Consider the following 27,880-nt stretch of genomic DNA (forward strand, 5'->3'; position numbering starts at 1 on the left):
GATTAACCGAAGATTAAACCGAAGATTAACCGAGATTAACCGAAGATTAACCGAGATAACCGAAGATTAACCGAAGATTAACCGAAGATTAACGAAGATTAACCGAAGATTAACGAAGATTAACCGAAGATTAACCGAAGATTAACCGAAGATTAAACGAGATATTAACCGAAGATTAACCGAAAGATTAACCAGAAGAATTAACGAAAACCGAAGATTAACGAATAATCAAATTAACCGAAGATTAACCGAAGATTAACCGAAGATTAACCGAAGATTAACCGAAGATTAACCGAAGATTAACCGAAGATTAACCGAAGATTAACCGAAGATTAACCGAAGATTAACCGATAAGAATTAACCGAAGATTAACCGAAGATTAACCGAAGATTAACCGAAGATTAATACCAATTAACGAATATAACCGAAGATTAACCGAAGATTAAACCGAAGATTAACCGAAGATTAAACCGAAGATTAACCGAAGATAAACGAAGATTAACCGAAGATTAACCGAAGATAACGAAGATTAACCGAAGATTAACCGAAGATTAACAAATAACCGAAGATTAACCGAAGATTAACCGAAGATAAACCGAAGATTAAACCGAAGATTAACCGAAGATTAACCGAAGATTAACCGAAGATTAACCGAAGATTAACCGAAGATTAACCGAAAATAACCGAAATTAACCGAAGATTAACACGGAAGATTAACCGAAGATTAACCGAAGATTAACCGAAGATTAACCGAAAGATTAACCGAAGATTAACCTGAAGATTAACCGAAGATTAACCGAAGATTAACCTGAAGATTAACCGGAAGGATTAACCGAAGATTAACCGAAGATTAACCGAAGATTAACCGAAGATTAACCGAAGATTAACCGAAGATTAACCGAAGATTAACCGAAGATTAACCGAAGATTAACCGAAGATTAACCGAAGATTACGAAACCGAAGATTAACCGAAGATTAACCGAAGATTAACCGAAGATTAACCGAAGATTAACCGAAGATTAACCGAAGATTAACCGAAGATTAACCGAAAACGAAGATTAACCGAAGATTAACCGAAGATTAACCGAAGATTAACCGAAGATTAACCGAAGATTAACCGAAGATTAACCGAAGATTAACCGAAGATTAACCGAAGATTAACCGAAAGATTAACCGAAGATTAACCGAAGATTAACCGAAGATAAACCGAAGATTAACCGAAGAATTAACCGAAGATTAACCGTAAGATTAACCGAAGATTAACGAAGATTAACCGAAGATTAACGAAGAAACTTAACCGAAGATTAACCGAAGATTAACCGAAGACTTAACCGAAAAGAAATAACTAATAATCAAACAAAAATTAACTGAATATTAACCGGAAAGAAATTAACCGGAACGAGATTAACCGAAGATTAACCGAGATTAACCGAAGATTAACTCGAAGATTAACCAGAAGATTAACTGAAGATTAACCGAAGATTAATTACCGAAGATTAACCGAAGATTAACCGAAGATTAACCGAAGATTAACCGAAGATTAACCGAAGATTAACCGGAAGATTAACCGAAGATTAAACCGAAGAGATTAACCGAAGATTAACCGAAGATTAACCGAAGATTAACCGAAGATTAAACCGAGATAACCGAAGATTAACCGAAGATTAAACCGAAGATTAACCGAAGATTAACCGAAGATTAACCGAAGATTAACCGAAGATTAACAAGATAAACAAAATAAACGAAGATTAACGAAGATTAACCGAAGATTAACCGAAGATTAACCGAAGATTAACCGAAGATTAACTAATAATCAAACAAAAATTAACTGAATATTAACCGAAGATTAACCGAAGATAAACCGAAGATTAACGAAGATTAACCTAACCGAAGATTAACCGAAGATTAACCGAAATAACCGAAGATTAACCGAAGATAAAAACGAAGATTAACGAAGATTAACCGAAGATTAAAAAACCGAAGATTAACCGAAGATAACGAGATTAACGAAGATTAACCGAAGATTAACCGAAGATTAACCGAAGATTAACCGAAGATTAACCGAAGATTAACCGAAGATTAACCGAAGATTAACAATAATAAAACAAAAAAATTAACGAATATTAACGAAGATTAACCGAAGATAAACCGAAGATTAACCGAAGATTAACCGAAGATTAACCGAAGATTAACCGAAGATTAACCGAAGATTAACCGAAGATTAACCGAAGATTAACCGGAAGATTAACCGAAGATTAAACCGAAGATACGAGATTAACCGAAGATAACGAAGATTAACGACGAAGATTAACCGAAGATTAACCGAAGATTAACCGAAGATTAACCGAAGATTAACCGAAGATTAACCGAAGATTAAACCGAAGATTAACCGAAGATTAACCGAAGATTAACCGAAGATTAACCGAAGATTAACGAAGAATTAACCGAAGATTAACCGAAGATTAACGAAGATAACCGAAGATTAACCGGAAGAATTAACCGAAGATTAACCGAAGATTAACCGAAGATTAACCGAAGATACAAAATTAACCCTGAATAGATTAACCGAAGATTAACCGAAGATTAACCGAAGATTAACGCCGAAAGATTAACCGAAGATTAACCGAAGATTAACCGAAGATATTAAAACCGAAGATTAAAACACCGAAGATAACCGAGATTAACCGAAGATTAACCGAAGATCTAACCGAAGATTAACTCGAAGATTAACCGAAGATTAACCGAAGATTAACCGAAGATTACTAACCGAAGATTAACCGAAGATTAAACCGAAGATTAACCGAAGATTAACCGAAGATTAACCGAAGATTAACCGAAGGATTAACCGAAGATTAACCGAAGATTAACCGAAGATTAACCGAAGATTAACCGAAGATTAACCGAAGATTAACCGAAGATTAGAAAACCGAAGATTAACCGAAGATTAACCGAATAAGAGATTAACCGAAGATTAACCGAAGATTAACCGAAGATTAACCGAAGATTAACACAAAACGAAGATTAACCGAAAGATTAACCGAAGATTTAACCGAAGATTAACTAATAATCAAACAAAAATTAACTGAATATTAACCGAAGATTAACCGAAGATTAAACCGAAAAGATTAACCGAAAGAAATTAACCGAAGATTAACCAAATTAACCGAAGATTAACCGAAATTAACGAAGATTAACCGAGATTAACCGAAGATTAACCGAAGATAACCGAAGATTAACGAAGATTAACCGAAGATTAACGAAGAATTAACCGAAGATTAACCGAAGATATAACCGAAGATTAACCGAAGATTAACCGAAGAATTTAACGAAGATTAACCGAAGATTAACGAAGATTAACCGAAGATTAACCGAAGATTAACCGAAAGATTAACCGAAAGATTAACCGAAGATTAACCGAAGATTAACCGAAGATAAACGAAGATTAACCGAAGATTAACCGAAGATTAACCGAAGATTAACCGGATACAGATTAACCGAAGATTAACGAAGATTAACCGAAATAAAAACGAAGATTAAAAAACGAAGATTAACGAAGATTAACCGAAGATTAACCGAAGATTAACCGAAGATTAACCGAAGATTAACCGAAGATTAACCGAAGATTAACCGAAGATTAACCGAAGATTAACCGAAGATTAACCGAAGATTACGAAGAAACCGAAGATTAACCGAAGATTAACCGAAGATTAACCGAAGATTAACCGAAGAATTAACCGAAGATATTAACCGAAAGAATTAACCGAAGATTAAACCGAAGATTAACCGAAGATTAACCGAAGATTAACGAAGATTAACCGAAGATTAACCGAAGATTAACCGAAGATTAACCCGAAGATTAACCGAAGATTAACCGAAGATTAACCGAAGATTAACCGAAGATTAACCGAAGATTAACCGAAGATTAACCGAAGATTAACCGAAGATTAACCGAAGATTAACCGAAGATTAACCGAAGATTAACCGAAGATTAACCGAAGATTAAAACCGAAGATAACCGAAGATTAACCGAAGATTAACCGAAGATTAACCGAAGATTAACCGAAGATTAACCGGAAGATTAACCGAAGATTAACCGGAAGATTAACCGAAGATTAACCGGAAGATTAACCGAAGATTAACCGAAGATTAACCGAAGATTAACCGAAGATTAACCGAAAGATTAACCGAAGATTAACCGAAGATTAACCGAAGATTAACCGAAGATTAACCGAAGATTAACCGAAGATTAACCGAAGATTAAACCGAAGAAAGAATTAACCGAAGATTAACGAAGATAACAGATTAACCGAAGATTAACCGAAGATTAACGAAGATTAACCGAAGATTAACCGAAGATTAACCGAAGATTAACCGAAGATTAACCGAAGATTAACCGAAGAAATTAACCGAAGATTAACCGAAGATTAACCGAAGATTAAACCGAAAGATTAACCGAAGATTAACCGAAGATTAACCGAAGATTAACGAAGATTAAACCGAAGATTAACCGAAGATTAACCGAAGATTAACCGAAGATTAACCGAAGATTAACCGAAGATTAACCGAAGATTAACCGAAGATTAACGAAGATTAACCGAAGATTAACCGAAGATTAACCGAAGATTAACCGAAGATTAACCGAAGATTAAGAATAACCGAAGATTAACCGGAAGATTAACCGAAGATTAACCGAAGATTAAACCGAAGATTAACCGAAGATTAACCGAAGATTAACCGAAGATTAACCGAAGATTAACCGAAGATAACGAAGATTAACCGAAGATTAACAAAATAACAAATTAACCGAAGATTAAACCGAAAGATTAACCGAAGATTAACCGAAGATTAACCGAAGATTAACCGAAGAATTAACGAAGATATAAACCGAAGATTAACGAAGATTAACCGAAGATTAACCGGAAGGATTAACGAAGATTAACCGAAGATTAAACCGAAGATTAACCGAAGATTAACCGAAGATTAACCGAAGATTAACCGAAGATTAACCGAAGATTAACCGAAGATTAACGAAGATAAACGAAAAAACGAAGATTAACCGAAGATTAACCGAAGGATTAACCGAAGATTAACCGAAGATTAACCGAAGATTAAAAAAACCGGAAAGAATTAACCGAAGATTAACCGAAGATTAACCGAAGATTAACCGAAGATTAACCGAAGATTAACCGAAGATTAACCGAAGATTAACCGAAGATTAACCGAAGATTAACCGAAGATTAACCGAAGATTAACCGAAGATTAACTAATAATCAAACAAAAATTAACTGAATATTAACCGAAGATTAACCAAAGATTAACCAAAGATTAACCAAAGATTAACCAAAGATTCACCAAAGATTCACCAAAGATTCACCAAAGATTCACCAAAGATTCACCAAAGATTCACCAAAGATTCACCAAAGATTCACCAAAGATTCACCAATGATCAACCAATGATCAACCAATGATCAACCAATGATCAACCAATGATCAACCGAAGATTAACCAATGACTAACCACAGATTAGCCAATGATTAACCATCGGTCATTAATCAGAGTGATAACCCTCTCGCCGTCTTTAAATTTTTACGAACGGAGCGTTTCGCCACATAATTCTTCTACTTCGTTCGTTTTGAGGATCTCTTATTGTTATATACCAGATCTTGTACTTCATTAGTTTTACTCTATAACAGAGCCCTAGTTTCATATCATCATTCATTGTTTACGACGTTGTCAATAACAAATAAGTTCAATAAATTGATATGAGTCAAGCACGTACTTCAACTCCAATTGCATTGTAAAAGTACATACAATAACATAGTATTACATTGCACCAAATACAATTCCCCATGAAATGTATAAAAAAAATAATTGGAAAACAACAAAACGAAACCTTACTTGTAGTCATGTGCTGGAAACAATCGAAAATTGTCGGGCAATGTGAAAATTTTTTCATGCACCGATTTGTACAGTGTACGCGAATCACCTTCTTGAAAATCCGTCCGACCACAGCCCCGAATCAAGAGCGTGTCCCCGGTGAATGCAATACCCTACAAAATGCAGTTTTTTTTTTGGTTTTAAAATAAAAGAAAAATTTTGTTTTGAAAATGAATTGAAAATGGAAATGGGAAGATAAAAGTTGGATTTTTGAAGTAAATAAAATGTGGCACTGGATGAGGTGGGTTTGATTGGGGAATAGAAATTTTTAGATAAAATGAGGTTGAACATTTGGGAACAGAATTTAACCCTTTGATTCTATGATATTTTATCGTTTACGTACAAAGGAGAGTATTTCACCAGAAGCAAAAATTTCGATTCACCTGCTCAAAATTGATGTAGCTCATACATCCATTTGTGTGACCTGGAGTTGCGGTTGCTTTAATTTCATGTCGACCGAATCGTATAACATCACCGTCGCTTATGTGCTTATCCGCTTTAGCACCACTCTTACTGGATATTACACTTTGCACATTCGGTAACAGTTTCTTCAAATATCCAGTGCCAGTGATATGATCAGCATGCATGTGAGTGTTCACTGAATAGAGAAATTTCCGTTATCATGTCGTGTTCATCGCAAGTTCTCCAAAAACTTTAATTTAATTCGAAGCCACGCAAACACGAGTACAGCCGTACAACATCGTTATCTTGTAAAATCGATTCTTAACAAATAGAAATTTGATTTACTTGCGAATTTTAGTTGTAGACCAAGTTCGTTTATTAGTTGCGAATCACGTTGGGCCAGTTCCAGAACCGGATCAATGATAATTGCTTCCTTGGTTGTCAAATCGGCCAGTAAGTAGGTGTACGTACTGCTTACTGAGTCGAAAAGCTGGCGATAAGGAAATTGAAATTTGGCTGAATTACGAAAGTTTTCACTATTAGCATCGTCAATGAGAAGGAATTTTGTGAGTCTGTTCATTAACTCTCTGGCTCTGGACAGTCAAAAGAGTCAATCAAAGAGTTCGGTTAGAAATATTTATTTATCTGTTGTCGACAGCAACGATAAAAATGAACGATAACCTATGCGTAATATGGTTTTGTATAACAAAATGAATGTTAAAACAAACGAAGTAAAAGATTTTGTATCGAACATTGAGGTGGTAGTTCAAACAAAAGAAGTAGTAGATTTATTGATTATATAGCGACAAGTTTGCTGTTTGTAAAAGTGTGTCACAAGACCAAAAAGGTTGGTATCTTTCACCGCTACCTTTTTAGTATGAAACATTTTGAAATTGAGAGGGATTCTTTTGAAAAGCAGCCTACCGAAATCGGACGCATTTTCCAGTGGACTTTTTTATATGTGCCTAGAAAGGACTTCGACCCTAGAACCCAAAACCACTTTCAAAAAAATTCTTCGAAGCTTTTGTGACTGGTGAAAGGTGATCAAAAACCGAAAACTTGCACTTTTCTTACCAAAATTTCTCCGGGTACACGAGCCGTACAGGGTCGTGTGGGGTGTCATTAGAAAGGTAATCACATGTACTATTGAGCCGAATAGAGACTCATTGGTTTTAAAATTAATCCACACTGAAATATGTGCAGTTGAAGTTTTCAACAGAAAACTTGCACTTTTCTTACCAATATTTCTCCAGTTACAGGAGCCGTACATGGTGGTGTGGGGTATCATTTGAAAGGTAATTTTATGTGCTTTTGGGCCAAATAGGGTTTGAAAGCATCTACGATGAAATATGAGAAGTTGAAATGTTTAAGTGCCCATTTTTCATCGCATATACCCTTCTAGGGTCGAAGTCCTTTCTAGGTACCTACAAAAAGTTCCACTAGAAAACACGCCCGATTTCGGTAGGCTGTTTTTCAAAAGAATCCCTCTGAATGGTGAATTTTACGAACCTTTGTTAGTTGGTTACGTTGAACCTTTTGAACTACTCGGTTGATTTAGATGAAATTATTAGGGTAGGTCAAAGACGTGGCTGCAAGAAATCATTATGAAAGTCAATAATTTCGGAGCTATGAGCGTTTTAAGCTATTCAGCTATAAGAAGCACGTCTCCGAAAATATGCCACGCAGAAAAGTCGTTTCAAATGCAGATTAAAAGAGCTTTCGATTCTAGTCGACACATCGAAACGTTACATAGTTTTGGATTCATGCCACTCATTAGTGAGCTATGAGTCGTAACTTTCGGCGGAGCTTAAGAGGTGCACTCAATCGTAAGGGATCTGCGTAGCCAGAGAAAATTCCATTGAAAAGCTGATGCAATATTTACAAAAGAACAAATGGCAGATGATCAGGAAAGTGTAAACAACTGGCTGAAAATTGGTTATTTAAAACCACAGATGGCCGTGCGCGTTGCCAAAATCTTTGAAGCCAAAATCATCTGTCATTTGTGGTGCATTTCTTGTCGTGTGTCGAATCTGTAAGCGTTAACCCACACTGATATCAGTTCTTTCGTAAGTGGGTAGTAGGACTAGCATCACACTTCCACTTTAAGTGGCTTTTAAGCGATTAGAAATGGCTGAATATATCATGGCCCTACGTTAGTGAAGGGCCGTGACGCAAGTCCGTTCACACTGAAAAATTTGACAAAAAAAAATTTCCGCAGGTCTGAGGATCATGGCCCTACGTTAGTGAAGGGCCGTGACACAAGTCCGTTCACACTGAAAAATTTGACAAAAATTTTTTTCCGCAGGACTGAGGATCATGGCCCTACGTTAGTGAAGGGCCGTGACGCAAGTCCGTTCACACTGAAAAATTTGACAAAAAAATTTTCCGCAGGTCTGAGGATCATGGCCCTACGTTAGTGAAGGGCCGTGACGCAAGTCCGTTCACACTGAAAAATCTGACAAAAAAAAATTTCCGCAGGACTGAGGATCATGGCCCTACGTTAGTGAAGGGCCGTGACGCAAGTCCGTTCACACTGAAAAATTTGACAAAAATTTTTTTCCGCGGGACTGAGGAACATATATACACGAACTTTTTGACTTTTCCCCCTTTGCTCCTACTACCCCCAAAGTATTTTATTCGTAATCTGGGCGTCCATACGAGTTCAACGAGCTATCACACGCCTCATAAGGTTAAGATTTGGCCGATATATTAAATTTCAAAACTTGGAAATTTGCAGAAATTTCTATGAAGAAATTCATTTTCATACATTTTGAAATTGATGAATTTTACCAACCTTTCTCACTCTGTCACTTTGTCACTCTGTTAACCGAAACTTTTGAATTTACCGGCGGATTTGGCTGAAATTTTCAGGGTATGTTAAGGACGTAATTCTAAGAAACGAATTTGAAGGAATTTTTATAAAAGCTTATAATTTCGGAGTTATGAGCGTGTTAAGCTATTGAGCTATGGAACCTATAGACCTGATCGCAAGCAGAGCAGAGTTGGTAAAAAACGGAGGACGAGATTCGGTGGAATACCGGAACCTGTCTAAAAGTATCAACAAAGCAAGGAGATCAGATGAAAGAAAATATAATGTCCAATTGGCTCAAAACATAATTGAAGCTAACTGCAATATGAAAGTCCTACGGAGAAAAATGACAAACGCCAAAAAAGAAATCTTCAAATTACGAGACAAAACAGGAACGATCCAAACGGATCGAAATGCGATATTAAACATTGCAACAGAATTTTATGAGAATTTGTTTTCTTCAGCAAGACAGAGCCCAACGGAAGAAACCGAAGATAGACCAATAATAAGAAACGTGGGATCGGAGGATATGCCCGACATAACTGTGGATGAAGTCAAAGCTGCAGTAGCCGAGATGAAAAACAAAAAGTCTCCCGGAGAAGATGGTGTTCCAGTGGAAGCCATTAAACTGGGTGGAGACTCCTTGTTAAAGGCAATCACGGCTTTGTTTAATCAATGTCTCCAATGGGAAGAAGTACCAGAAGCCTGGGAAAATGCGGTAATTACATTGCTGCATAAAAAAGGAGACATAACAAAGCTGGAAAATTACCGACCCATAAGCCTATTGTCAACACTCTACAAGTTGTTTATGAAAATCATTACGAAGAGGAACACTAACAAGTTCGACTTCTACCAACCCGTTGAACAAGCTGCTTTCAGATCTGGTTTCAGCACAAACGACCATTTGCAGGTGATGAGAACGCTTATTGAGAAGTGTCGTGAATACAACATCGACATAGTCTTGCTATTCATAGACTTCGAAAAAGCTTTCGATTCAGTGGAAACATGGTCGATATTGGACGCATTAGACGAATGTAGAGTAGACTCAAGGTACTCCAACACAATTCGATATGTGTACAAAAATGCTACTTCATGTATAAAACTTCATAAGAGCACGGAAAAATTCAGAATTGGCCGAGGTGTAAGGCAGGGTGACACCATTTCACCGAAATTATTCACGGCGATTCTGCAGAGTATTTTTAGGAAGTTAAACTGGAGTAAAATGGGAATAAAGATAAATGGAGAGTACCTGAGCAATCTCCGCTTCGCTGATGACATTGTACCGATAGCAGCGAATCTAGGTCAGGCTCAGCTTATGCTACAACAGTTAAGTGAAGAGGCGAGCAAAGTTGGCCTCAAGATGAACTTATCGAAAACAAAAGTCATGACCAACATCGGGGACGATAGAGAAATCAAAATTGGTGACACTGTCATTGAACGAGTCGACAGCTACGTATATCTAGGACATAAGCTGAAGTTAGGTCTGGACAACCAAACTGCAGAAATAAGACGTAGGATTGGTCTTGCATGGGCAGCGTTCGGAAAACTCAGACTAATTTTCAAAAGCAGAATGAACAATAGTCTGAAACGCAAAGTTTTCGACACTTGTGTCCTTCCGGTGCTCACTTATGGAGCGGAAACGTTAACTTTAACGAAAGCATCCGAAGATAAATTGAGAGTGACACAAAGAGCCATGGAACGGAGTATGCTTGGAATAACACTCAGAGACAGAATGACGAATCAATGGATTCGACAACAAACCAGGGTCGTTGATGTCATGGAAAGAATAGCATCTCTGAAATGGAGCTGGGCGGGACATATTGCAAGAAGGACAGACGAACGTTGGACCAAAAAGATCATGAACTGGCGACCATATAAAAGACGAGCTATAGGTAGACCACCAGAGAGATGGACAAACGGAATTAAGAATATTGCAGGTACAAACTGGCAGCAAATGGCAATGGATCGTACGAAATGGAAAGAAGTTGGAGAGGCCTACATCCAGCAGTGGATAGAAACAGGCTGAAAAAGAAGAAGAAGAAGAAGATGTCATCCATAACTCGGAAAATACGGCAGGTGGAAAGTTCGTGTAAAAGACAAAGTTATAGAGTTTTAGATTCTAGTCGATACGTGTTTCATGGTTTTCCTAAAAAGTCTTCTATTTGGAAGCTATGAGCGTTTTAAGTGCGAGCTATGTCAGCCATAACTCGGAAAATACAGCAGATGGAAACTTCGTGTAAAAGACAAAGTTATAGAGTTTTAGAGAATCTGCCACTTTTTGACGCAAACTTTTTTATTATAATTTTCTTTCTAAAATTTTTCTGGTAAGATTTTTGTTGATAAAACTTTCTCGTACCTTGCTCATCAGCTGCCATTTGTGACGCATATCTTTTTGCGTGTAGAATCTGTAAGCGTCACCTACACCGATATCAGTTCTTTTGTAAGTGGATAACAGGACTTGCGTCACACCTCCACTGCAAGTGGTTTTGGGCGATTTTCATTCCACTAATTAGTAAAAACCTCAACAAATATTCCACCTTTTCAATGGCTGTAATTGCTCAACTTATCAGATATGTCTTTACAAACGACACAACCAAAATAAACAAAATAAACCGACGACGATGCAGATACTGAACAATTCCGAATTAGGCATAAAATCTGAATAATTCGCAGCTCACTTCCTCGACAAACGACATTATACCGCTAATACACAGAGATCCTGTCTATCCGACGCTCATTATTTGCAAAATCTCATAATCTCAACTGTTTCCATTCAAAATCATTTTAAAAAGGAAAATAAACAAAAGAAGAAGAAAAAAACCAAACGAAAGAAGTTTAAATATCCGAAGAAACGAAAAACCGTAGAAAGAATCCACTCCACTTTGAAAAACTCATTTCGTTTTAAATTCCATAAGTCGAAAAGTTAATCTTTTTCATTAAAAATCCAATAATTTCATCTTCAATATATGCATGCGGCGGGTATAGAACAGAGAGTAGAGAAGAATAGCATTTCTATTGTCTTTAAAAACTCAATGCGATATCCCGATGATGTTGCGATGATGTGCTTTAAATTTTCTAGCAAATTTTTCCGTTTGTTAAAGTCATTTCTCTCCCAACCCATCATCCACCCACCACTCGGCAGTTGTATATGTGTTCATAAAATACATTCTACGCTTATTACACACGGTTTGATAAACTTAAAATTCATTTTCTTTCTGTTATAAATGGCATGTCCCATATTGTATATGCTTCTAAAATACATTGTTGCTTTTGTTACAGTAAAGCGCTCACTCTGTATAGCATTAAAGTCTAAAGAGCCCATAGCTCTCGTTACTGTTAGAACAGACATGAAAAGCATATATGGATGTACATGTATATACGATACAGCGTGTGTGCAGAGAATTGGTATCAGTCTTGGTGTTTTCAACATCGTGAAAAGCACACTTGAAAATTTATTGACGAAAATACCTGCAAGTTTCTTTATCTTCCTCATATACTCGAAACGGACCCCTGCCCGCAAAACAATATCACACAGATTGTGGGTGTTGGCCGGTGACTAATAATGCTCTGCGTGCGAATGTCGAACAGGCAATCAATAGGACATCGTTTCATTTACACCAATGTTTAAAACACACATTTCGAAATCAAAGTATAAAATAGCAATTTTACAAACTAGTTAGACAATAGGGGCCGGTCAATTTACGCACTGATATGTATAGCATCCATGCTTTCAAAACTCATCTTTGCCATTCTTCCTTCTCTTTCTGTCGCACGGCTTGAGATGTATGCGAGAAAGACATGGAAGATGCCGAAGATGAGTTTTGAAAGCAATCGTCACTATGTAACATCAATTAACAATGAATCTGTCAGATCAAATTTCGGTTATTTTGACATTACAATAGATAAAGTCTTTTCAAACACATACCGAATGGATCAGGAAATTGGACTTTTAGTTGTGATCCCAACAAAAATCTCTTCGAGAAAAGTGTGACGCAGTCTTTGAAATACAATTTCTAAAATGAATGATATCGCTAGAGTTGACGCTTTCAGCTGCCACATGCGACGCAGATTTTTTTTGGTAAAATTTTGGTTGCTTCCAATCAAATTTTTTTTTTGGTAAAAATTATTTGGCAGATGATGAGAAAAACTAAGCCAGCTTGTTTGAACTAATTGGGTGTAAAATTTAATTTTTGCGTAACGAAGCTGAAAGCGTCAACTCTAGCGATATCATTCATTTTAGAAATTGTACTTCAAAGACTGCGTCACACTTTTCTCGAAGAGATTTTTGTTGGGATATCAGTCGTTTTAGAAGTGTAGTCAACGCTGTGTTTTATAACAGTTTATAACAGAAATTCGAAAATTTGGCGAAATTTGAAAATTTGACGAAATTTGAAAATTTGACGAAAATCGAAAATTTGACGAAAATCGAAAATTTGACGAAATTTGAAAATTTGACGAAATTTGAAAATTTGACGAAATTTGAAAATTTGACGAAATTCGAAAATTTGACGAAATTCGAAAATTTAACGAAATTCGAAAATTTGGCGAAATTTGAAAATTTGACGAAAATTGAAAATTTGACGAAAATTGAAAATTTGACGAAAATTGAAAATTTGACGAAATTCGAAAATTTGGCGAAAATTGAAAATTTGACGAAAATTGAAAATTTGACGAAATTCGAAAATTTGACGAAATCCGAAAATTTGACGAAATTCGAAAATTTGGCGAAATTTGAAAATTTGGCGAAATTTGAAAATTTGACGAAATTTGAAAATTTGACGAAAATTGAAAATTTGACGAAAATTGAAAATTTGGCAAAATTTGAAAATTTGACGAAAATTGAAAATTTGACGAAAATTGAAAATTTGACGAAAATCGAAAATTTTACGAAGAAAGCAACTCTCCAACTGCAACAATTCAAGAAATAGCTCTAAAACCCTAATTGACCCACCCATTTCCAATTTTTGACATTTTTTGCATATGCAACTCTCTATCTTTCATAACCCAAAAAAATATTAGTCCTTTCATCCTACGCTCGAGTAGCTCAAAATTTGGTCACTCTAATCACTCTAGCTCAAACGAATCTGCCCCGATTTTTTTAATTATTTTTTTGTTCGAATCGTATTACGAATACCTTTCATTTGATGGGTCGCACGCCTCTGTAGGTTTCAATACAGCTAAGCTACAGCCGAAAACGCGTTCCCGACCCTCGAAAACCACACTCAGAAACCACGTCGATGCCAATAAAACAAAACTCTGGTTTTTCCTGGGGTAATGGCGTATCACATTTTCATTTTTATGCCCACCCTGAGGTTCCTGCAAAATTTCATGGAGATTGGCTGACCAGTTTCCGAGATCGACCGTCGATAGATAGATAGACAGATAGATAGACAGATAGATAGAAACATACAGAGTAAGTTGAAAGATTTTGATTGTTTGGAAAAAGTCAATTTGGTGCATTTTGTATGAAAAGTGACCAATTTCAAAACGATGTATCTCCGGCAATTTTAAAGCTACATAGTCGAGTGATAGCTCGTTTTGCTCGTATTTGAAGCGAGAATATGATAGAATGTTTTGTGGTGATATAAACCAAAGGGTAGAAACTGAAATGTTCGGCTATATATAGTTGCCGCGTCTCAAAAAAAATTTCTTCGTTCTTTTTTTGGAAGTTAGACTGCTTCAAGTCCTCCGCTATCGCTCCGGACATGATGTGATCAAGTAAATGTTAACACAAAACGACGACGTAGAATAAGTTAACTGTAATATGTGTGACTGTGTACGAGAGTTTCTTTTTATATTTGTAGTCTCAAGTACTTCCCGTGTTTATCGATGCTAGTTACTGTAATCGGAATCAGAATTAAACTCATCGATACCGTGTTTCTACTAAGCACATGGTATGCCCCCTCACATATTGAGAGTAATGTCACTTGTTTTATCTACTTCATAGAATGCTATCCATGATGATTTCGACTCGACAGTTTTGAATGTTTTTATGAATCATCTGAAAAACAGCTGAAGCAAATTCTTGCTGAAATTTCACTGCATCGAACTGTAACTCTTAGTCGCGATCTTTAGACTCTTTTTCGATTGCCATGATTAACAATTGGACAGAGAAATGATATCTCGCCAAAATGTAAAATTTAACCATTTTTGTTACAAACGACCTTCAACCCACAACCTACTTCACCGATAGAAATTTAACATAGGCTAAACGGTATTAAAAAAAGGAATCGCCGATTATGTTTCCGAGTTTCCGAAATGAACGATTCCGCAATGATACAAATAATGACAACTTGTGCACGTCTTCGGTTAGAGATAAATAGAAGAAGATCAGAAGACCAGAAAATCCCAATTATATGTGCAAGGGATTACAGAATGTAGTTGGAATGAAATGGCTCGGGCTGCGTTCGCAGTATCGTAGCATAATAGTGAGCTTTCATCACTAAGGACAACCTCAGTTTATTTGAACATGTTAAATGGAGCATAAAGTAGAAAACGTTGGTCTGTTTTATGACTTTCATCTATTCGAATTAATGGGAAATTCAAACAACTTATGGGTGGGTCAGGTCCCTTGATCAAGTTATCCAAAGACAATGAAATATTTTGTTTTTTTAACTTCAAAACTCTATTCTCTAGATTAGAACGACACATCAGCCCTAACGCGCTGGAATTAGATAAAAACTACAGAAACAATATATTCGAAGGCATAGATTAGGAGATAGTACAAAATCTTATAAATTTGATTATTTAATGAAGGAAACAAAAATATCGCAGATAGGTTCAGAACTACCCAAGTTATTGTCCGATCGAATAAAAAAAACGACAAAAATCCTTTTTCGAATAACTCCGACATCATCAGGCCATCCTTCTATGAACTTGGCTCTCAAGATGTTTTTTCTCTTCTAAAATCGGTTCAGGATTGCTTCAGGACGTATTTTCTGACGTAAGACCCTTGACTTACCAGTCCAGGGAATAAGCAATTCATCTGGCCGACATTATTCAAACTTTTACCTTAATTGCCTAGTGTATGGGCTTTGGCTATTCGTATATCGCTACAAATGGCATCATCATGAGTGTCCTCTGGCTATTCGTACCGTGGTACGATTAGCATCGACACTGAAGTAACTTTACGGGCACAGCGAATGATAATATACACCGAACAAGAACTGCTGATTAAAATATAATAAATTTTTCAGCATTTTATAGAAAAAGGTTAAATGAGTTATACATTACGTTCGCCCAACAACGTCTAGTCAAGCCCCAAAGAGGTTCGGTGAAAACTCCATTAATAAACCGAACAACGGCAGCGGGATCCTTAGTGAAACTTATTTTTCTTTCCTTTTTGTGCTTTTGTGCTAAAACCGCACAATTTGACCTCAGGTAGGTGGATGTACGTATATACGTACATACAACCGCCTGTGTATAGTTCGAATCAAAGCTATTTTTGTGCTTATAATACACACACCGTACACCTTTTCGTTTTACACAAAAAAAGATGTTGTGGGATTAGTAGAAAGTTTGCATAGGCAACACAAAAACTTAGAACGTAGAATGTGCTTCGGCTTCAAATATAGCCGCTGTTCTAATAATTTATCGAGATATTAGCATATTATACAAAACGGAATGTGTATATATATATAGCCCGCCATCATCATAACCTAACCGTCGTATACAAGTACAATAACGCTACGAAAAGGAAAAGTTTTCCCCTTTCTGGTTTTGTCTACTTTTAGGTATGGAAATTTATTGTTCTTTTTCGTTATCGTTTTAGTGTTTCAAGTAAGTTTAATACGCAATCATAAATTGGAGTTTTTTTCATTTCATTTCATATTTAATTGGGTGAGTAATGAGATAAGCGTTCGGTTTTTTGCGTTTATTTTTCTGGCGATCGCTGGGGAAAACGTTTATCGTTTTGGATTTGTAGCTTTTGTACGCCACTGAGAAGAAAAATCTGTGTCTGTAGGCAAACGGTAAGGTTGGCCTTGCTAGTGAATTTTCTTTTGGCTGTTGCTATTCGCACACGAGTGCGAATAGTAAATTGTGAGACTATTTGCACACGAATTTTTAGACCCGTACGAAGTACTGGGGTCTTATAGGTTTACGCATACGTTTGTAACACGTCGAATTGGACTCCCTGAGTAAGGGGAAACCTATTGTGGTTGTCTAGAGATGCCAAATCCGCGAAAAAAAAATGTCCGTCTGTCCGTCTGTCTGTCCGTCTGTCCGTCTGTCTGTCTGCACGATAACTTGAGTAAAACGCATCCGATTTTGAAAATTCTTTTTTTTCCCGTTTGGTAATGTCAAAAGACAGGCTAAGTTCGAAGATGAGTGATTTTGGATCGACCCCTCCCGAGCTATGGCCCAATAAGTGCTTTACGGTTTTTCGAAGATATCTCCGGACATTTAAACGTTAAACTTGTAAGTGATACGTCAAATAAAAGGTATTTACAATACCGATCGACAAAAAAAAAGTTTATGGAAATCGGATGACCGACTCGTGAGTTAGACCCTTTGGTGTGGAACAGGCACAGGGCGGCAAGCAGTTTTTGCTTGTAGGTCGGCCACATTTGAAAATATTTCGTCTGTTTTAGCTTTATTAGATAGGTATTGACCGTACCAATCAGGGAAAAAAAAATTATTTTCTCCGGAGCGTGAGCTAGGTCTCTTGGAGTGAGCTCTTATCTGGCTACTCGGAAGTACAGTGAACGTGGTGTATTTTGACAATATCTCGAGTAAATTTTGACCGAATTTCATGAATTTTTTTTTGTTTGAAAGGTATTAACGAATGTAAAGCGTCGGTACTATTTCCGGTCTCCTAACAAAATGGCTGCCGGCGGCCATATTGGATTTTAGTAAAAGTGATATAAAGTGGGAAAAATGATGCTTAGAGAGTTTCTGTTAACATGGAAATAATGTGTTAAGTGTGAGGGGTTTCAGGGATTCCATATACGGACATCTATATATACCTATATACAACTATATTGAGCTATATACAGGCATATAGAGCTATATAATAGCATATTCCTCTGTGAAATGTTTATTTACAGTGAAATATAGGTAAATATAGCGGTATATAGCTGTTTAAATAGGAATTTAAGAAATTTGACTTCGTACGGGGCTGTCTATATTGCCTCCGGCAATTTAATTGTATATGAAAACAAGGCAAAGAGTGGATAATGTAAGTGATTTAAAAGGGAGAATAGTTTTTCAGCAGAGAAGAAAATGAAGTAAGAGAAATGAAGAGTTTCACATTAAAGGCTTTTGATACGAATAGGTGTTTCGTACGGGTCGGCGTTAGCTATGTTTTTTTTTTCATTTCATATTTAATTGGGTGAGTAATGAGATAAGCGTTCGCGTTTTTACGTTTATTTTTCTGGAGATCGCTGGGGAAAACGTTTATCGTTTTGGATTTGTAGCTTTTGAACGCCACTGAGAAGAAAAATCTGTGTCTGTAGGCAAACGGTAAGGTTGGCCTTGCTAGATAATTCTCTTTTGGCTGTTGCTATTCGCACACGAGTGCGAATAGTAAATTGTGAGACTATTTGCACACGAACTTTTACCTTCTTTATTTGTTACAGTTGTAATTGTGAGCAAATGTTAAAATGAGACATCAGTTCACTTAAGAACGTTTAAAGCTAAAGTAAAACTGAAAATTATGAGTGATAGTGACAAATTTCGTGCAATTTCGCCCTACTATTTTATAAACTGATTATGCTGTGATATTATCTTCTTTCTGTTATTTTTCATATGTTGATGCTTGTTTTTGTTTATTACTCTTCAAGAGACTGAATTTTTTTTAAATCTTTTTTATTGTAGAAGAGTCACTTAACATTTTATTTAAGTATTTTAACCTATTTATTGAGACTGCCTAGCCCTATTTATTAGACAAATATCAATCTAAAGATTTATGCTAAATTATGCCAAATGAAACCAATTAATCATTATCCAAACTATTATGCTAATTAATTAACGAGATCCAAACTGAATCAATAAAAAATGAAACAATATTGTAAGACGACAAAGCCTAAATTGTATTCCACTCGGCACTTTAATTGGAATGATAATAAATACGACTTTTCAAAAAAAAAAAAAAGTTCCAGATTTTTAACTCTAGGAGTAACTCTATAAGAGTTTGAAAGCGGCTCTTTGTGAACCATCTGCATCGCCATAAAATGTATTTTGTTTTCAAAAGCTTCTTAAGTTACATGTTGTACAAGTAAGCATAAGTTTCTTAAGTCCTATATTGTAAGAAGGAGCATAAGTTACTTATGTTCCATTTTTAGCCCCGTACGAAGTACGAAGGGGCTTATAGGATGCCGTGTGTAATTGATGGAATTCGAAGCAGACGGTAAGGGCAAAGTGTTTTCCTATGTTCATAGATGACGAATCTGCAATAAAAATTTTGTCTGTCCGTCTGTACGTCTGTACATCTGTCCGTCTGTCCGTCACGTCGATATCTTGAGTAAATCAAATCCGATTTCAAATTTTTTTTTCCCTGAAAGATAGTCGAAATAGTGAGGCTAAGTTCGAAGATGGGTATATTCGGGTCGGCCCTTCGTGAGTTAGGGCCGCCTAAGTGCTTTAAGGTCTTTTGGAGATATTTACGGCAAAAAAAACGATGGAAATGTAAATGACACGGCAAATGATAGGTATTGTGATAGGTATAGTGAATGGACCGTGAGTTAGGGCCTTAGAAGTGAAATGCTACTAGGGCCCTATGTGTATTTTACATAGAACTCGAGTAAGTTTCATTCGTTTTTCGTAATTTTTGTTTGATTTGGAAGGCCGAATAGAATGTTGTTGAAAAAAAATTAAATTTGGGTCCTTGGCCCTAAGGCCGCTACTAGGGCCCTATGCGTATTTTACATACAACTCGAGTAAATTTCATCCGTTTTTCGTAATTTTTGTTTCATTTGGAAGGTAATCGAACGCCGAATAGAAAGTTGTTGAAAAAAAAATTAAATTTGGGTCCTTGGACTAAGGCCACTACTAGGGCCCTATGTGTACATATAACTCGAGCAAATTTCATCCGTTTTTCGTAATTTTTGTTTCATTTGGAAGGTAATCAAAGGCCGAATAGAATGTAGTTGAAAAAATTTAAAATTTGGGTCCTCGGACTGAGGCCGATACTAGGCCCTTCAAAAAAATAAAATTTTAGGGAGATTTGAAATTTTTGTTTCATTTGAAAGGAACGTCGAACGGGGCTTCGTAATTGCGCTATGCGCAATTTCTAAGATGTACGCATTACATAATAATTTTACTTTAACTACATTAACCGGCGCAATAGGCTTACGGTCAAAGTAGGATGACAGACGCACTAGGGTCACGTACGCAATAGATATACGGGTTTGTACGGGGCTCAGTCGCAGCAAGCGCTCCGACTGTTCTGATGGCTCGTTTAAATGGGATGTACCATAAGCTTCCTTGTAAAAGTAAGAATCAGCAGCTTATGTTCCATGTTGCAAAAGGAAGCATAAGTCCCTTATGTTCCATTTTGTTAAAAGGAAGCATAAGCACGAGTGCGAATAGTCCCACAATTGGCTATTCGCACACGAGGGCTGCAATCACACGCAGAATACGTTCCAAATAAAGACGTCTACGTTATTTTACTCATTCATTCATTCATTCATTCATTTATTTACACTTAATTCAAGTGGATTTACATAAATCAGTTAAATAAAACAAGGGCAAAATAATTTCAAATAATTCAAAAACTCAGTGCAAGAGCAGAGTTGTCACAAAAGGGTAGAGTTTCATCAGGACAATCGATAATCGAAAGGAGTTGACTCGTCAAAAACACATATTAGCCCCTGGAACGAGTTTTAACATTCATGTCTCATTTCCCTGAGGTGTGGTGCAGCCATACCACACAAATGCTACTATTTCAGAAATGCCGGACATACCGCTTTCGATTTTGTGCTATTTTGCTCGTGGAGGCTTCCACTATCCGACTTTGAAATTCAACTCGTTTGTGACTCACAGATTTTACCTTTTCGCTGTAGCAAAAGCACAGTTTTTGAACGATTTTTCGAATCAATAACTCCGATTAAATTACCTAAAATTAACGAGCCCACAGTCTGGAATCCGAAAATAGAATCTTCAAACGATCTAACTAACCTCGGTTCACTTTTATGGACAAAAGAAAATAGTCTGCAGATTCACATGCTGTTTTGTCTTGTGGATTTTTCAGGAATATAAAACACTAGCGCTGTCACCCGAGCTTCGCCCATACAATCCTAACCACACTGACACTTTTCTAATCACGCTTTTTTTCCTTCTTATTTAATTTTAGTAGTCTCGAAGTAATTGCAGATCCTAGGGTATCGTAATTCCTAAGCAATTCTAATTCCAAAAGAAATTTAAATTCCTAAAAAATCAAAATATCTAGGGAATCGGAATTTTTGTGGAATTGGAATTCCTGTGTAATCGCAATTTCTATTCCGAGTGAAGCTAGGTGAATATCCAAGTGAAACTAGGTGAACCTTTGTAATACTAGAGATGTGAAGTGAAGTTGGGTATATTTTTTTGAATTGGTACTTTAGAGCCTCGGCCTGTCTCCGCTTTCAAAATTTTTTCTCCGTCAATAACGGATTTGTTGCACAGTTTTTTTGGCTCCTTCCATCCCCGAAAGTTTTGGTTGTCCTCTTACTCAGCGGTTCTTCTTCTTCTTCTTTAGCCTGTTTGTATCCACTGCTGGATGTAGGCCTCCCCTAAATTTTTCCATGTTGTACGATCCATTGCCACTTGTTGCCAGTTCGTGTGTCCATATGTACCTTTGATGTATTTCTTTATTCCGTTTGTCCATCTCTCTGGTGGTCTTCCGACAGGTCTTGTTGTGGGGGGTCTCCAGTCCATGATGGCTTTGGTCCAACGGTCATCTGTCCTTCTTGCAATATGTCCTGCCCAACTCCACTTTAGAGACGCAATTCTTTCCACGACATCAACGACTTTTGTTTGTTGGCGATACCATTGGTTTGTCATTTTGTCTCTGAGTGTAATTCCAAGCAGACTTCGTTCCATGGCTCTTTGTGCCACTCTCAACTTATTTTCAGATGCTTTGGTTAATGTTAACGTTTCTGCTCCATATGTCAACACTGGAAGGACACACCTATCGAAAACTTTCCGTTTTAGACTATTATTCATTTTGCTTTTGAAAATCAGGCTGAGTTTCCCGAAAGCTGCCCATCCAAGACCAATTCTACGCTTGATTTCTGCAGTTTGGTTGTCTAGACCTAATTTCAGTTTGTGACCAAGGTATACATGGCTGTCGACTCATTCAATAACTGTATCTCCAATTTTTATTTGTCTGTCGTCGTCAATGTTTGTCATGATTTTCGTTTTAGATAAGTTCATCTTGAGACCAACTTTGTTAGCCTCTTCATTTAACTCTTCTAACATGACTTGTGCTTGGTATAGATTTAGTGCGACTAGGACAATGTCATCTGCGAAACGGAGATGACTAAGGAATTCTCCTTTTATGTCAATTCCCTTTTTGCTCCAGTCTAATTTCTTGAAAACACTCTCCAGGACTGATGTGAACAGTTTCGGTGAGATGGTGTCACCCTGTCTTACACCTCGACCTAGCCTGAATTTTGTCGTGTTCTCATGAAGTTTAATACATGACGTAGCATTTTCGTACACATATTGGAGCACCTTGGAGTACCTTGAGTCCACTCTACATTCGTCCAATGAGTCCCATATCGACCATGTTTCAACTGAATCAAAAGCTTTTTCGAAGTCAATGAATATCAAGACTATGCTAATCTTGTATTCTTTGCATTTTTCAATCAACGTTCTCATCACTTGTAAATGAACGTTCGTGCTGAAACCTGATCTAAATCCACCTTGTTCGACTGGTTGGTAGAAGTCGAACTTTTTCGTGTTCCTTGTTGTGATGATTTTCATGAATAGCTTGTACAGTGTTGATAAAAGACTTATGGGCCGGTAATTTTCTAGCTTTGTTATGTCCCCTTTTTTGTGCAGTAATGTGATCTCTGCATTTTCCCATGCTTCCGGGATTTTTTCCCATTGGAGGCACTGATTGAACAAGGCCGTTATTGCACTTAATAAGGAGTCTCCACCTAGTTTAATGGCTTCGATGGGAACACCATCTTCACCAGGTGACTTTTCATTTCGTTGACTGCAGCCTTTACTTCTTCAACAAGTATGTCAGGCAGATCTTCTGATCCTACGTTCCTAACGACTGGTCTGTCTTCTTCTGTCGTAGAATTCGGGTTGGGACGTTTCGATGAAAACAAATCTTCGTAATATTCTTTGGCGATATCTAATATCGTATTTCGGTCCGATTGAATCGTTCCTGTTTTGTCTCGTAATTTGAAGATTTCTTTCTTCACATTCATCAGTTTGGATCGTAAGACTTTCATGTTGCAATTCGCTTGAATCGTATTTTGAGCCAGTTGGACGTTATATTTCCTTAGATCTGATTTCATTGCCTTGTTGATAGTTTTTGTTAAGTTTCGGTATTCTACTGAATCTCTCTTTCCGTTTTTTATCAACTCTACTCGGCTAGCTATTAAATCCAGCGTTTCTTTACTCAGTTTCGATTCATTTAAATGAATAGATTTGCATTTGATCTCCATATAACCCTTGATTGATTCGACGATTTTGTTGTTCAATTCGTCTAATGTCTCGTATTGGTTGTCTATGTCGACCAATTCAGCACTCATCTGTGTTGCAAACTCTTCACTTTGTTCGTACAGTCGTTGAACGTCAATCCTTTCGCGTTTTTTCACTAGTTTTGATCTTTGGAATCGGCTATTTAACGTGACTCTTGCACGAACCATCCGGTGATCACTACCAGTTGTAAATTTGTTCAGGACCGCGGTTCGCTGATGGTAAATTGTCAGAATATGTAAAATTGTCTATCAGCGGACGCCTGAGTTTCTATGGTGGGCGAATAAAACTTACTGGAGACGATAGAGCGTGAAAACCTATGGAAAAATCCGTTATTGGCGGAGAAAAGATTTTGATAGCGGGGATCGCCGTAGAATATGGTTTTGAAAATGCAGACCTCCGCCATTTACAACAGTTTTGTATGACCAGTTACCTCAGCCTTTGAGTCTTAAAAATTGTGACTCAACAGACCGTTATTGGCAGAATCTGCCCTTAAGTGTAACGACGCAACGATCGACGGTTATAATATGTATAAGAAAGTCGGTGTAGGACAAGACTTGTTTTAAAAAATTTAATTTTCGAAAATTTCGAAATTTCGAATTTTTCTTCGGAATTTTATCAGAGATTAAATCCCCAAAAACTGAAGCTGGTAGCGGCTGCGTAGAGTATCACCATATCACCTACATGTCGAATGAATTGAAACAAAATTTTGGTTACACTAACCTGTCGGAAAAAGAAATCCGAAGTAAATGGAATCCTAGTTGACATCATCGCACACATCGCCGTAAAGACACTTGACGGTAAATGGGAAGAAAGATTTATGGTTTTGTGAGCAAATTGCATGATTTTAATTGTTGAGGGTTTACCAATTCGCAATTGATAGTCCAAGCTGTTGACACTGTCGATATGGATTTAGATTCGTTAAAAATATCTATTCTTGCACTGGCAAATAACAAATTCACGCATTACCTTTGCTAGATATTCTAATGTCTGTCGTTCGATGACTGGTGAACTCTGTAATCTTAGTTTACGGTTGATTTTGACGAAAAATCGAATTTTGTTATCAAAAAATGACGCAAGATAAAATTTGTTATTTACTAATCATACGGCATCAACAGAGTTGTTGTTGCTATCGGTTGTATTTTGTGACCAGTGTTGTCATCCAACTTAACGTCAAAATGAACAGCTGCTTTTTCAGCTTTATCTTCCCGAAACTTGAACTTCAAACGTATTATGCTTAAAAATTTACATTTAAAATCATAGATGCACCTGCTTATACAGACATTAAAAACGCGTTACTTCCCCAATTACATCAGCGTTGGATAAAAGTTCCAGCCAATAGAAATAGTCAGCAGATTGGAAAAAAGGAAAAGTGCGCTTAAACTTTATCACTCCGTTTAGTCCTAGATAGAGTAGCCCAACGTGTGACTTAAGAACCAAATGCATCTGTTCACGTTTGTCCTTTGTCACTTTTCATTTAGAGTTTTCAGCCAGCTTGCAGCGTCAATATACTTCTAAATCCCAATTTTTTTCAATTTATAAGAAGATGAGTACAAAGTTCGTTAAAAAGGTTTTGAAAAATGGTTTAAAAATGCCCCCGATGCATGCCAGAGAAATGATAAGTTGGTTCTGCACGCCTGTTATATAAGGGGGAGAGAATGCGAGAGAATAGATTGTGGAAATTTTTATCGTCACTACTGCAAACATCCAAGGCTGTAAACATTGGGACACCAAAGTCAAATAGATCTGCTCCAAGTACAGGTGCAAAGTGCAGTTTACTGTCAAACGTCATTCAGAGTGCTATAACCTCAACGCGTTTCCATACATTTAGTCAACACTCTGTTTGGTTATGTTGTCTGTGGATGACGTTTGACATTTCGATGTTGCACTTGGAATGAATTAAGCATTTACATAACTGGGGTGGAAAGTGATTTTTTTTGGCGAGTGTATACTACATGTATACTGGACGAATTGAATACCAAAATCGTCGATACAATAATGGGTTTCATGAAATCCAAATGCAAATCCGTCCAAGGGAAAGAATCAAAACTCAGCAGAGAAACATTAGACCTGATCGCAAGCAGAGCAGAGTTGGTAAAAAACGGAGGGCGAGATTCGGTGGAATACCGGAACTTGTCTAAAAGTATCAACAAAGCAAGGAGATCAGATGAAAGAAAATATAATGTCCAATTGGCTCAAAACATAATTGAAGCTAACTGCAATATGAAGGTCCTACGGTCAAAAATGACGAACGCAAAGAAAGAAATCTTCAAATTACGAGACAAAACAGGAACGATCCAAACGGATCGAAATGCGATATTAAACATTGCAACAGAATTTTATGAGAATTGGTTTTCTTCAGCAAGACAGAGTCCAACGGAAGAAACCGAAGATAGACCAATAATAAGAAACGTGGGATCGGAGGATATGCCCGACATAACTGTTGATGAAGTCAAGGCCGCAGTAGCCGAGATGAAAAACAAAAAGTCTCCCGGAGAAGATGGTGTTCCAGTGGAAGCCATTAAACTGGGTGGAGAATCCTTATTAAAGGCAATCACGGCTTTGTTTAATCAATGTCTCCAATGGGAAGAAGTACCAGAAGCCTGGGAAAATGCGGTAATTACATTGCTGCATAAAAAAGGAGACATAACAAAGCTGGAAAATTACCGACCCATAAGCCTATTGTCAACACTCTACAAGTTGTTTATGAAAATCATTACGAAGAGGAACACTAACAAGTTTGACTTCTACCAACCTGTTGAACAAGCTGCTTTCAGATCTGGTTTCAGCACAAACGACCATTTGCAGGTGATGAGAACGCTTATTGAGAAGTGTCGTGAATACAACATCGACATAGTCTTGCTATTCATAGACTTCGAACTTATCGAAAACAAAAGTCATGACCAACATCGGGGACGATAGAGAGATCAAAATTGGTGACACTGTCATTGAACGAGTCGACAGCTATGTATATCTAGGACATAAACTGAAGTTAGGTCTGGACAACCAGACTGCAGAAATAAGACGTAGGATTGGTCTTGCATGGGCAGCGTTCGGAAAACTCATACTAATTTTCAAAAGCAAAATGAACAATACAATCGCTAAACCGAACTGGTGTGCATACGTTATTTTGCACCAGCTGGTCCCATTTGGAATTGTATGTGACCAGCTGGTGCAAAATAACGTATGCACACCAGTTCGGTTTAGCGATTGTAGTCTGAAACGCAAAGTTTTCGACACTTGTGTCCTTCCAGTGCTCACTTATGGAGCGGAAACGTTAACTTTAACGAAAGCATCCGAAGATAAATTGAGAGTGACACAAAGAGCCATGGAACGGAGTATGCTTGGAATAACACTCAGAGACAGAATGACGAATCAATGGATTCGACAACAAACCAGGGTTCGTTGATGTCATGGAAAGAATAGCATCTCTGAAATGGAGCTGGGCGGGACATATTGCAAGAAGGACAGACGAACGTTGGACCAAAAAGATCATGAACTGGCGACCATATAAAAGACGAGCTATAGGTAGACCACCAGAGAGATGGACAAACGGAATTAAGAATATTGCAGGTACAAACTGGCAGCAAATGGCAATGGATCGTACGAAATGGAAAGAAGTTGGAGAGGCCTACATCCAGCAGTGGATAGAAACAGGCTGAAAAAGAAGAAGATACTCGCAAAAAAAACACTTTACCCGAGCTTTGTACATACCAAGACTGTATACTTTGTGGAGGTCACGCAGATGCAGATACGCGGGTGACACACCACGTTTCATACACAAAATTCACCACGCCATACAAATTCAATTTTGGTGAATTTGTTTGTATGGAAAAGGTGTGTTCCCGCGTATCTAATAAAATGGCGATCTGCGTGACCTCACCAAAGTATACAGCCTTGGTACATACGTAGTGCCTTTATACGTATACGAAACTTTGCAATGCAATTTGCATGGTATCACGAACTGTGTATGCGTCACTAGCAAAGTATATAAACACTGAAGGTAGCGCAGTCCCTCAGGGAATAGCAAGAAATACGGATCCCGACTTTAAGGTGAATTTCGTATGACGCCAATACATATATTTACAGCATGTTGTA

The 27,880-nt window shown here is 37.2% G+C and overlaps 1 protein-coding gene across 2 annotated transcripts in view; it reads right to left on the reverse strand.

The window, feature by feature from the left end:
* LOC119074387 (persulfide dioxygenase ETHE1, mitochondrial) overlaps nt 1–24,878 on the reverse strand; it is a 52,201-nt gene extending 27,323 nt beyond the window's left edge. Inside the window, exons 1-6 of one of the 2 annotated variants that reach the window (XM_037180507.1) lie at nt 24,752–24,878; nt 24,649–24,680; nt 24,506–24,575; nt 6,685–6,829; nt 6,321–6,535; nt 5,899–6,050 (exon numbers count right to left, since the gene is read on the reverse strand). In XM_037180507.1, coding sequence (XP_037036402.1) covers nt 5,899–6,050; nt 6,321–6,535; nt 6,685–6,829; nt 24,506–24,562 — 569 coding nt within the window. In that variant the 5' untranslated portion in view covers nt 24,563–24,575; nt 24,649–24,680; nt 24,752–24,878. Of the gene's footprint in view, nt 1–5,898; nt 6,051–6,320; nt 6,536–6,684; nt 6,830–24,505; nt 24,681–24,751 lie in introns of both variants that reach the window. The other variant, XM_037180506.1, reaches the window with a different exon arrangement.
* Between the last annotated feature and the right edge of the window lie 3,002 nt (nt 24,879–27,880).

This window comes from Bradysia coprophila, unplaced genomic scaffold (genome assembly GCF_014529535.1).
Source record: "Bradysia coprophila strain Holo2 unplaced genomic scaffold, BU_Bcop_v1 contig_151, whole genome shotgun sequence".
Classification (NCBI taxonomy): Eukaryota; Metazoa; Arthropoda; class Insecta; order Diptera; family Sciaridae; genus Bradysia; species Bradysia coprophila.